The sequence below is a fragment of the Talpa europaea genome (genome assembly GCF_964194135.1).
Source record: "Talpa europaea genome assembly, chromosome: 13".
NCBI lineage: Eukaryota > Metazoa > Chordata > Mammalia > Eulipotyphla > Talpidae > Talpa > Talpa europaea.
In genome coordinates this window covers 43,929,044-43,940,437 of record NC_140080.1, presented here as the reverse complement: position 1 = coordinate 43,940,437, position 11,394 = coordinate 43,929,044, and the positions used below count along the sequence as shown (strand labels likewise).

The 11,394-nt window shown below is 34.5% G+C and overlaps 1 protein-coding gene across 1 annotated transcript; it reads left to right on the top strand.

The window, feature by feature from the left end:
- Positions 1–2,465: 2,465 nt before the first annotated feature.
- LOC311183298 (olfactory receptor 2L13-like) lies at positions 2,466–3,401 on the top strand (the record flags this gene model as incomplete). Its single annotated transcript, XM_084252647.1, has 1 exon — positions 2,466–3,401. One exon carries the CDS (start codon positions 2,466–2,468, stop codon positions 3,399–3,401), a length of 936 nt encoding a protein of 311 aa, XP_084108773.1.
- Between the last annotated feature and the right edge of the window lie 7,993 nt (positions 3,402–11,394).

Here is an 11,394-nt window from a genome sequence, read left to right as displayed (position 1 = left end):
CTGTAACCTAAGATTTTAGGTTCAAATTATGTCATTGTAAACCTACTTTATTTTCAAAAACAAACTCAAGAACAGTGGACAAGGTAAGTCATAATATTAGTGAATCAAGTTGATTTGCACTAGCTCTAAAACATGTTGATACCTTGGAGATGATGTTTGCAAATCTTAAGAGAATATTTTCTGCTACCCAAAGAATTGACACTTGTATAAGTTAATTATAAAAGCCAAAAGTGAATTTAAAAATCAAAAAAAAAAGGAGGGGGGATTATAGGAACATGCTAGAAGTGTTTCAAGTGTAGACCTAGATTTGTGTGTGACCTTAATTAAGGCACTTAATTTATCTGATATGAGGTCTTTCAAAGGTTTAGTAGAATGAACAAAGGATTTTGATGCCTACTGACAACCTGTTATGTGCTGAGCTCAAAACTCTAAATTCCGTATTTACAACCATCCCAGAAAATTAGTTGAGGTTCAGAGAAACAATTTCTTACTGGTCTTAGGCTGATTATTTGTAAGACTATTTAATATGCACTTTATATTGTACATTTTGTGAAATAAATTTACTACACTGAGATTGTTAAATTACATAAAATCCTATATAAATATAGGTTCTGTAAGTTGTTTTTAATGCTATAAATATCAGTAAGGTATTTCTTAATATGATCAAAGGAGACATGAATGTGGATAGAATATATAGTCACAGGAAAAATATTCTCTATTTAATGTGAGGAAGAATAGGGTGACTTGTGTAACTTCAGAATTAACCAAGTTTCCACACTGAACAAATAAATCAAAAGACCAACTATGGAAAAAATTCCTGAGATACAGTTTCCTTGGTCGAGGCTCTAGAAAAGTAAGTTTTAGAAATTTTAGTAGAACCATACTCTATCTCTTAGTAATAAGCCAATTTTCAATTTGGTAATCAAAATTGTTGTTGTAATTATCATCAATATTGATGATATTCTGAGCATTAATCTATTTTAAAAAATGAATGCATCAGAGTATACAAATATGTCTCTTGTAAACATGGAATACATAAACAGAAATTTAGTGCTATTTGTTCAGTGCTGCTATTAGAAAGTCAGTTCTCAACACGAACTGTGTTATTTCTGTTCCCCCCCTTATTTTCAGCCCAGATTCGACCAACATGAGGAAAATACATAATCAGGCCAAATATGCTAAAAAATGATTTGTGAACTGAACTGGTCATCTTTCATCAAATAAATTATCATATTAAGTTTGCTACAAAGCAAACTTTGCTCATTTCTCCAGACAAATAAAATGTTGATACAATGCTATGATAGTGTGTGATGTAGCGGAAGAATAACATTTCATCATGTATTACCTTACCTTTGAATTGATGAAATAATGGCCTGATTTGCACTGATCTTAACATTTTTTGTTTGAAAACAAGGAAATACCCAGCAAAAAGGCAAAATCCAAACTATAGGTGAGGGAGACAGACTGAACAAGAGACAGACTGAACAAATGTTATAAATGCAGCCAGTTCACAGATGCTCTTGTATCAGAACCATGCAAAGGTCAGGATAGGTCAGAATAGTGAATGCTAGACACCCTGCCATCACAGCAATAAGTCATGACAAGACACAAGCATTGATTGAATTTAATTCTCACAAGATACATCAACATCAAATGTGTACAGAATCCAGTATCTATGACCTTAGTTATGTGCAATTCCCTTACATGAAGTAAAGAACATGTCATGGACGATCTGTACATTTGATTATGAGCTCTGTAGGTTATCAGGAAATGGAAACATCATAATGAAATACAGAATATTCACATCATATTTTATAATTATAGAGGGCCTTAAAGAGCATGTGATGACTGCAGTTTATAATAGTGATTTTAGGTGGTTGACATTTTTGGGAAAGGCAAAAAGTTGTGAAAATTATGACAGAAAGGGAATAAAAGTTTATCTGAATTGAGACCAGTTGAATGGTCCAGAAAAACTGAAATAGGATCATTAAAAAAGGGAAGGGATAAGTAATACAGGACTTAGAATTTACATGGAAAGATTCAGAGTTATATGTGCCAGTTGCTCTTTCATATGCTGAGTTAATGTCATGTCCATGAAGGAAGGCAAACATTGTTTTGATTTGATAAATATAGTGCTATGTTTTTGGACATGAGTTATCTAGAAAAGAATGCTTTAGAGATTGTGTTACCTGTGCTGGCTATGATACTAGGCTTTCCACTAAAAATGCAATCCCCAAGCTACTTTCAGAGAAAACTTGAAGAGCAGAATTAAATTTGCAAATAAATTAGACTCACTGAAATCAGTCATAAGCAACAAAAACAACCAAAAAAAAAAATAATTAAAACTAGCATTAACGAAGGCAGAACTATTTTTTATACAATTGCTTTGTTACATTTCATGTTGTGGACTTTTTGTTTGCTTTTGTCTTATTCTTTCAAGGAAGTTTAACAAGCAGTAAGTTTTCATGGAGAAATGTAATCAAACTTCCGATGATTTCATTTTATTGGGGTTGCTTCCCCCAAATCAAACTGGCTTGCTTCTCTTATCCGTTATCATCTTTATATTCTTCCTTGCCTCACTGGGAAACTCAACCATGATTCACCTCATACGCATGGATCCCCGGCTACACACTCCAATGTACATTCTCCTCAGCCAGCTCTCCCTCATGGACCTGATGTACATCTCTACCACTGTCCCCAAGATGGTGGTCAACTTCTTGTTGGGTCAGAAATGCATCTCCTTCCTGGGATGTGGGGTCCAGTGCTTCTTCTTTGTGACTATGGCATGTTGTGAGGGTTTACTCCTGGCTTCTATGGCCTATGACCGATATGTGGCCATCTGCCACCCCCTCCATTATCCCATCCGCATGAGTAAAAGGATGTGTGTGAAAATGATCATAGGATCTTGGATCTTGGGTGCCACCAACTCTTTAGCACACACAGTCTATGCCCTCCATATTCCTTACTGCCGGTCCAGGGCCATTGATCACTTCTTTTGTGATATCCCAACCATGATGACTCTGGCTTGCATGGACACCTGGATCTATGAGTACATGGTATTTGTGAGCACAGTTTTATTTCTCCTCATTCCTTTCCTTGGAATCACAGCTTCCTATGGTCGGGTGCTTTTTGTTGTCTACCATATGCGCTCCAAAGAAGGAAGAAAGAAGGCCTTCACCACCTGTTCAACACATTTAACTGTGGTGACATTTTACTATGCACCTTTTATCTATAACTATCTCAGGCCTAGGAATCTCCGCTCTCCAGCAGAAGATAAGAATCTGGCCGTTTTCTACACCATTCTGACCCCCATGCTCAATCCCATTATCTATAGCCTGAGGAATAAGGAAGTCTTGGGAGCCATGACAAGAGTGTTTCCCATATTCTTTGCTAAGAAATAATAATCATGAAGTAGTAATCATGGTTGCTTTCACTCTCCTTTTTTTTTCCTTTTCTGTGTTAACTAGACCATCCTAGAACATCACTGACAGAAATGCAATGTGAGTAACATCTGTAATTTCATATTTTTCAGTACCCATATTCAAAAATTGGAATCATTCTAAATATATTCAATTAATGCAAAACAATGTTATAATCAATACTAAAGGATATATATTATTATATGAAATAGGATAAATACATACATTTGTACATATATTATGATTATAATTATATTCATACAAATTGATATTAAGTCCATTCATATGTTTTCATCATTGCACTATTTTTATTGTGGTAGCAATGGTTTCCAACATCACATATAGGTTCATACTATTTAGATGCACGTTACAACACCACAGACATCTCCAAAATACCACAGTCCTCCACAATAGTCCATCGGTACCCTCCACCTATTGTTCTCAAGTCTCACCCTTTGATTTTGGTTGCATCAGTTTTATGTTCATATTTCTAGGGATTTTATTTGTTTGGTTTTCTCTAGAATCTGCATACACTTGAAAACATCTGGTATTTGTCTTATTCCTTCTGACTTATTTCACTTAGCTTTATCTATTTTGGTTCCCTCCAGGTTGTTGTAAAGCAAGGATTCATCTTGCCCCTTATATAGCTGACTAGTTTCCTTTGCGAATAGATAGCTATAGATTAGATGATATAGATACATGCATTATAGATCTAGATATACGTATGGATATGGACATGAAAGTTCAGAGATAAAACCACATTTTATATGGACAGCTTCTTAATCTACACATCTCTCATTGGGCATATATATTGATTTCATAATTTAAGCACTGTGTAGTGTTGCAATGAAGATAGGAATGCATATATACCTTTAAATTAATATTTCTAATTATTGGGTACTTAGGACTCTAAATACTGGATCATATGGTAGATTATTTTTTAATATTTTGAGAATTTGCTATACTGTTTTTCATAGAGACTGAGCCAGTCTACATTCCCATCAATAATGCACAGTTGTTCACTCCTCACATCTTCACCAACAGTTGTTCTTTCTGGTGTTTTTTGATGTGGTCTGTTCTCACAAGAATGAGATGTTATTACATTGTGATTTTTATTTGAACTTTTCTGTTTATAATAAATAATGTAAGAAAATTTTCATATGTCTGATGACCCCCTCCATATCCTCCATACGTTTTCTTTTTACAAGTGTCATTTTTAGTTCTTTTTTAATTTATTTGTTTTCTTTTTGTTGAGTTATACACATTATTTTAAGATCCATGATATGAGTAGTTTGTCAGCTATATGGTGTGAACAATTGTCTCCCATCCAGTAGGGTATATTTTTTGTGTTACAGATAGTTTATTTTGCTAGGCAGAAAGTTTTTAGTTAGATGTAATCCCACTAATATTTATCTTCCCTTTTGTTTCTCTTACTGTTAGCAATTAATACGCAGACATCACTGAAGCCAGTGCCGTGAAGTGTTTTGTCCGTGTTTTCTGTTTTATAATTTGTTTTCAGGACTTAAGTACAAGTCTAATCCATTTTGATTAACTTATGTGTATAGTGTGAGAGAGTGGTGTAGATTCATTCTTCTGCATGTGGCTATGAAGTTTTCCTAGTAGCGTTTTTGAAGAGACTTTCCTTTCTTAAGTGTATACTATTGACTCCTTTGTCATAATTTAATACTCCATATAAACTTTGAGTTTACCTCTGAACTTTCAATTCTATCAACTGGTGTGTGTTCATTTTTTTTTCCAGAACTATAGTTTTCATTATTACAGTTTTTCAGTATAGATTGAAGTGTGGGAGCATGAAATCACTGTTGTTGTTGTTGTTTTAAAGATTTATTTATTTATTCAAGCACTTGGTACAGTCAAAAGTGCGGGAGGGTGAGAGAATCCATCAGAGCCAGAATGGAAAGCAGAACAGGCAGACCAATGAAGTACACTGCTGAGGGAAGTAGCGGGTGTGGCAGGAGAGGTCTGCACGCCATGTGGGACCCTCGCTTTTGGCCAGGCATTGAACAGGCACTGCAGAGGCTGTGGGCAGCTTCACAGGCCAGCACTCAACCGCTGCACCACTAGGGAGACCCCACTGTTGTTTTTCATTAGAATTGTTTTTACTATTCAAGGTAATTTGTGGTTCCATAAAAATTTCAATAATATCGGGGTAATACTTTGAAGAATACATTGAATGTTTATTGAGGAGTGCATTGAATCTGTATATTGCTTTAGGTATAATAATCATTTTTAAAATGTTAATTATTTCAATCCATGAACAGGGAATGCCTTTCTATTTCTTTTTTTTAATATTTATTTTTATTTATTTATGAATACAAGAACTGGGGTTTAGGCAAGAGGTGGGGGGATGAGGAGGTTCACCAGAGAGAAAGTGGGGAGCAGAACAGGCAGAAAAACTGAAATACACTGCCGAGGAGAACATCAGGCAAGATAGGTGAGGTCTGCTTAGCCATGTGGGTTAGCTCCCTGGCCAGGAATTGAACTCATGTTGCACTGGGTTGATAGCACTGAGCCTTAACCCCTTTAGTCACCAGAAGGCTCTACATTTTGATTTCTTTATGTCTACTATTTCTTTGACAATATCTTAGAATTTTCATTATACAGGTTCTTTGTCTCCTCTTTCTAAAGTGTACTCTTAGTTATTTACCTATTTTTTTTTATTATAATGGGAATGTTTTCTTGATTAATTTCTCTTCAAAACCATTATTTGCATATGGGAATGTTGCAGCGAAAAACCAATGTGAAATGGGTTGGTCTGACTATGGGTCCTCACCTGCATGCTTAAATGGGATTTATAACTTTCCACCCAACAGGAACACAACTGATTTTGTTAAATTGATTTTGCAATTGTCCATCTTTTTCTCTTCAGATTCATTGTCACAATTATTTTTTAGAGATGTAGTTAGAATTTTCTTTACATATGAACTTGTCATGTGCAAATAGTGATAATTTTGACTCTTCTTTTAATAGGTTTCCTTTTACATCTTTCTCTTGCTTATTTGCTCTAGCTAGAGTTCCAGTGATATGTTGAATTGTAGTGGTGACTTTAGCAGAGAAGTTTTAGGTTTTCACCATTGAGAATGATTTATTTTAGGCTTCTGATACACATGTTCATAACTATTATATTATGTCTCATCATCTCCATTTTTGACAGTTTTTATCCCAAGTGTTTGTTGGATCTCATCAAATACTTTCTCTTTGTCTATTGAAATTACTGTATGACTTATATTTTTCCATTTTTATGTGGGGATTTACATTAATCAATTTTCAGATGTTGAACCATGAATAAATCATTTGAATAAATATCACTTGTTTATGAAGTATGATCCTTTTCCTGCCTTGTTGAATTCAGTTTGCTAAGATTTTGATGATGATTTTTGCATCTGTGCTGAATGGAGAAATTATTCTGTGATTTATTTTTTGTAATCTTTGTCTTGTTTGGCAGTTGGTTAACACTGATTCATAAAATGTCTTTAAAATACTTCAATTTTGGGGGAACATTTAGAGAAAGATAGGTGTTATTCATTTCTAAAAGTTGACAGAACTCACTAGTGGAACTGTCTGGTCCTATTTTTTGTTTTGTTTTGTTTTGCTTTGTGGGGCATTTTATATAATGTTTCAATTTCCTTTCTTGTAATAGGTCTGCATGTTTCAACTCTTTTCTCATTCAGTTTCAGAGGTTATAATATTTCTAAAAATAAATGCATTTATTCTAAACCATTCAATATAGTGGCATACAAATGTTTGTTGTAACTCATGATCCTCCATATTTTTGAGATGTCAGTTGTGATGTGTCCTTTGTTTCTTATTCCATTTATTAGAGTTTTCTCTTTTTTTTCCTTCTGTTATTCTAACAACAGGTTTGTCTATTTCCTTAGCTTTTCATAGAACCATCTTTTCATTTCATTGATATTTTGGATTTTCTTTTGAATTAATTTTCAACAATCACAATTTTGTATTCAATAATATACTTACATTTCCACTATCTCTCTCTACAGACAAATTTTATTTGTTCTACCTTTTGAAGTCCTTGAGAGGCCAGATAATTTCTTTGAGCTCTTCTTGTTTCTTTTCTTTTCTTTTTAACATTTTAAAAATTAAGGTTGATTAGGCAAAGGATAAAAGAAAGAGAGACATCTGCATAGACATAGGCAGGCAGAGAGCATCCCCTGAAGTTTTGCAAAAGGAAAATAATTGTTTGGAAGGAATGCTTGCATGGTCAAGGGCTGGCAGGAAAGCTGTGACATCTTGTTTCCTGATGTGGATCAAGTTGCCATATATTGATGCTTTCATTTTAATTCTGCTTTTGTTTCGTCATAGTTTCTGGTAGATAGTTTCTTAATTTTCATCTGTTTTGAGATTTATTTTGAATTTCTCCTTTGATTTCCTCTTTAACCTAAAATCATTCAGTTGTATGTATGTTTTTTTATCTCTACATATTAAGCATTTTACCCTTTTTCATACTTGATTTCTAGTTTGATATTATGTTATCAGAGAGATACTTGATATTTTTTCAATCCTCATGAATTCATTTATATTAGTTCTGTTATCCAACATGTATTCTCAGGAGTGATTCCGATGTGTGGAGAAGAGTGTGCCTTCACATTTCATGATGTGCAGTTTGCTGTAAATATCTATCAATCCCATATTATCTGTTTCTTTTTAAAGGGATATTATTTGCTTAATGATTTACAGTGTGGTTTATTTGCCTTTGTTCATGAAAGTTAGGTGTTCCTGGCCTTTACACTAGTGTGTTACTACCAATGTCTATTCAAATTTGATAGCAATAATTATATAATTTGATACTAATTAATTTGTTGCATATATATAGATGAGTGTTGTGTAATATCAATGTTTATTTTTCCATGTATCTTGTTAATCTTTTTTACTGAAAGTCAATTTTATCTGAGATAAGTATAGCTTTACCCACCTTTTTCTAGCTACCTTTTTCTTTGTGGAACTGTTTTCCAAACATTTATATTGAGACAATGCTTCCCTGTGGAACTCAGAAAAATTTACAGAATAAAGCATAAACAGATAGTATTTTTTTTTTAATTTTACCCTGATCCAAACAACTGCTCTGTGCCTTTTGATTGGTGAGTTCAGTCCATTTTCACTTGGGGTGATTATTGATATATGAGGGGCTGTTACCATCTTTAGTTTTCTGGATCTATTTTCTTGTTCAGTTTCTTGTGATAATAGAATGTTTAAAGAATATTCTTGCAGAATAAAGTATTTTTCCTCTGGAAAATTTTATATTTAAGTATTTTGAATACATCATTCTACACTACATGCTTGTCTAGTCACTCAGAAAAATCAGATGAAAGTTTGGTGGGTTAATTTTATAGAATATATCCTTTTATCCCATGCTGCATTCAATATTTTTTTTAATATGTTTACCTCATGGAAGTTTCACTACTATGTGTCTTGGTATAGGTTTCATAAATGTCAGTTATCCACCTGGATGCTCCTTTACATTCAATATTTGTAATCAGTATCTTCCCAAAGTTTTGAATTTTTCCTCTATCATTTCTTGAATATTTTTTCTAGTCTATCTTCTCTTTCTTCTCCTGCCTGTAAATCTTATTGTATCTTTGGCACCCTTCTAATGATTCAGATACTTCTCCAAATCTTTCTTCATGTTTTTATATTCTTGTTTCCCTTTCTTTTTCCACCTGGATTCTTTGTTGATATATAATTGCCATTTCAAATTTCCACTTGGTCTTTTCTACTTACAAAGTCTTTCAGAATTTTTTATAAACTCTATGATCTTTTGACATACTGCATCTCCATTATTTTCTCATTAAAGATTTGATTTCTGTTTTCCATTCATTAATTTTATTTCTCAGGACATCATTTCCATTTTTTTGTTTTCTTATATAGTTGATCAGCTTTTCTATATTTTCTTCCATTTATTTAGATGTGTTATCATTCCAGTTTTGAACTTGTCATTAGATGCGAATTAAAGCATGTGTTGTGTATTATTTTACCCTTTCCCACCTTTACATGATATTAGATATTTGGTTTTCCCATTGTTCCATAAGTCATGTGTCAAATACAATTCTTGCTACTGCTGAGTGGGGGTAGGGGGGAGGATACCCTGGAGACAACCAGCAACTGGTAAGATTTGAGTGTGTGGGAATGGCTTGTTTAAGTGGCATAACTGATAGCCTTCCCCTCAGCCATTCCAGAGCAAAACTCTGCATTTTAAGAACACTTCACAACTTAGTACCAGTCCTGAATGTGGGGGAAGAGGAATACATTTCAGCACACCTATTTTTTGCTATTGATTGAGCTTATCTCCCATACCAAAAGTTTGACTTCACATTATTCATCTCCCTCCTTTCAAGGCCTGCAAGCCAAAAGGGAATAAAACTGTGAGGTTTATCATGCAGATTCTATCCCTGGGTCACAATGTAGGGGCAATTGTCTCCACTCATTTTGTTGAATGGAATTAAATCTGATCACTGGCCCTATTCTTGAAGTCCATACTAGTCTCAGAATTTCCAATAGGGGGCCTCCCTGGTGGTGCAGTAGTTGAGCTCTGGGCTACAAAGCTGCCTGCGGCCTCTGCAGCACCGGTTCAATCCCCAGCCATGGGCAAGGGTCCCATATGGAACACAGACCTCTCCTGCCATGCCCGCTGCTCCTCTCAGCAGTGTACTTCATCAGTCTGCCTATTCTGCTCTCCACTCTGGCTCTGGTGAATTCTCTCACCCTCCCACACTTCTGACTGTACCCAGTGCTTATATAAATAAATAAATAAGTAAGTAAGTAAGTAAACAAATAAATAAATAAATCTTAAAAAAAAGTTTCCAATAGGTATTCCAGTTTTGCCATTGGACACTTTGGTTTAGTGAACTCTTGGATAACTTTCAAATTCTCCTCCTAGAAGTGCAACAATGATCCTTTATTGTTATTTTGGTCCATTCTCCTACTGTAACTGTTTGTGCCACCAAATCCATAAGTATAGTGTCTTAATTACCTTAGACCTCTAAACTTCGCTACAGTACCCTCACACATTGGAAATTTAGCTCAGGTCATTCCTTACTTCTGAAAACTTCTGCTGCATACTGCCATACTTAAGTATACTTTTTTATTAACAGATAAGTCTAATTTGCCTATTATCATCTCCCTTCCCTAAACCTCTACTCCTATAATGTTTATTTTAACATATTCATTGAACATTATAGGTCTTTGAATCATTTTAAATTGAAACTCATGGCGGGTAATAATAATTATGATGTTGACTCAATTTAATATTTAAGAAATATAAAAACTGCACCTGCCTACATAGCAAGGCATCACTGCAATACTATGGTTCTGATATTTGTTCCACATTGAGTCAGCACATTGAAACTTGGGAAGATGAAAAAATCCTACCTTGGCCATTTTCTAGTAGTTTCCTCTCCCTCTGGATGCTTTTTGCTCTCTTCAGCCCTTACTGACCTGACTATTGTTTGGGTTTGGTTACAGCCTCTCCCCTCTTGCTGTTTCCTGGCTCTTCCTGGTTCTATCAGTTCTGGTAATAGTTTCCTGGACAGTTGGGTTGTCTTCTTTGATCTAAATTATATAACAAAGGAATCAGTGTTGAAAATGAGAATTAATTTATCTCCTGGAAGAGAGTTAGGAAGAGATATTTAAAGGGTATGTCCATATGGCTGGGAGTAGTTGAGCAGAGTCATAAAATTTTCTGGGATTGACTATGTCTGTGTGTGCACATAGGGTTTACATTTCAATTGCACCTGTGGGTTCTTGACATTATCACTTCAGGGAAATGTTTTATAATCATTAGATAGAATCTAATAATTTTGTCTACTAAGTAGTCCCATGGTCATTGTATTGGGCCAGTCTATTTGGACAGCACTTGCAAGCTCATTTTTCAGTTATTCCTGGTCAAACAAAACTTGAGGCATCTCACCCTACTAAAGAGATTTTCCTTTAAAAGCCTGGA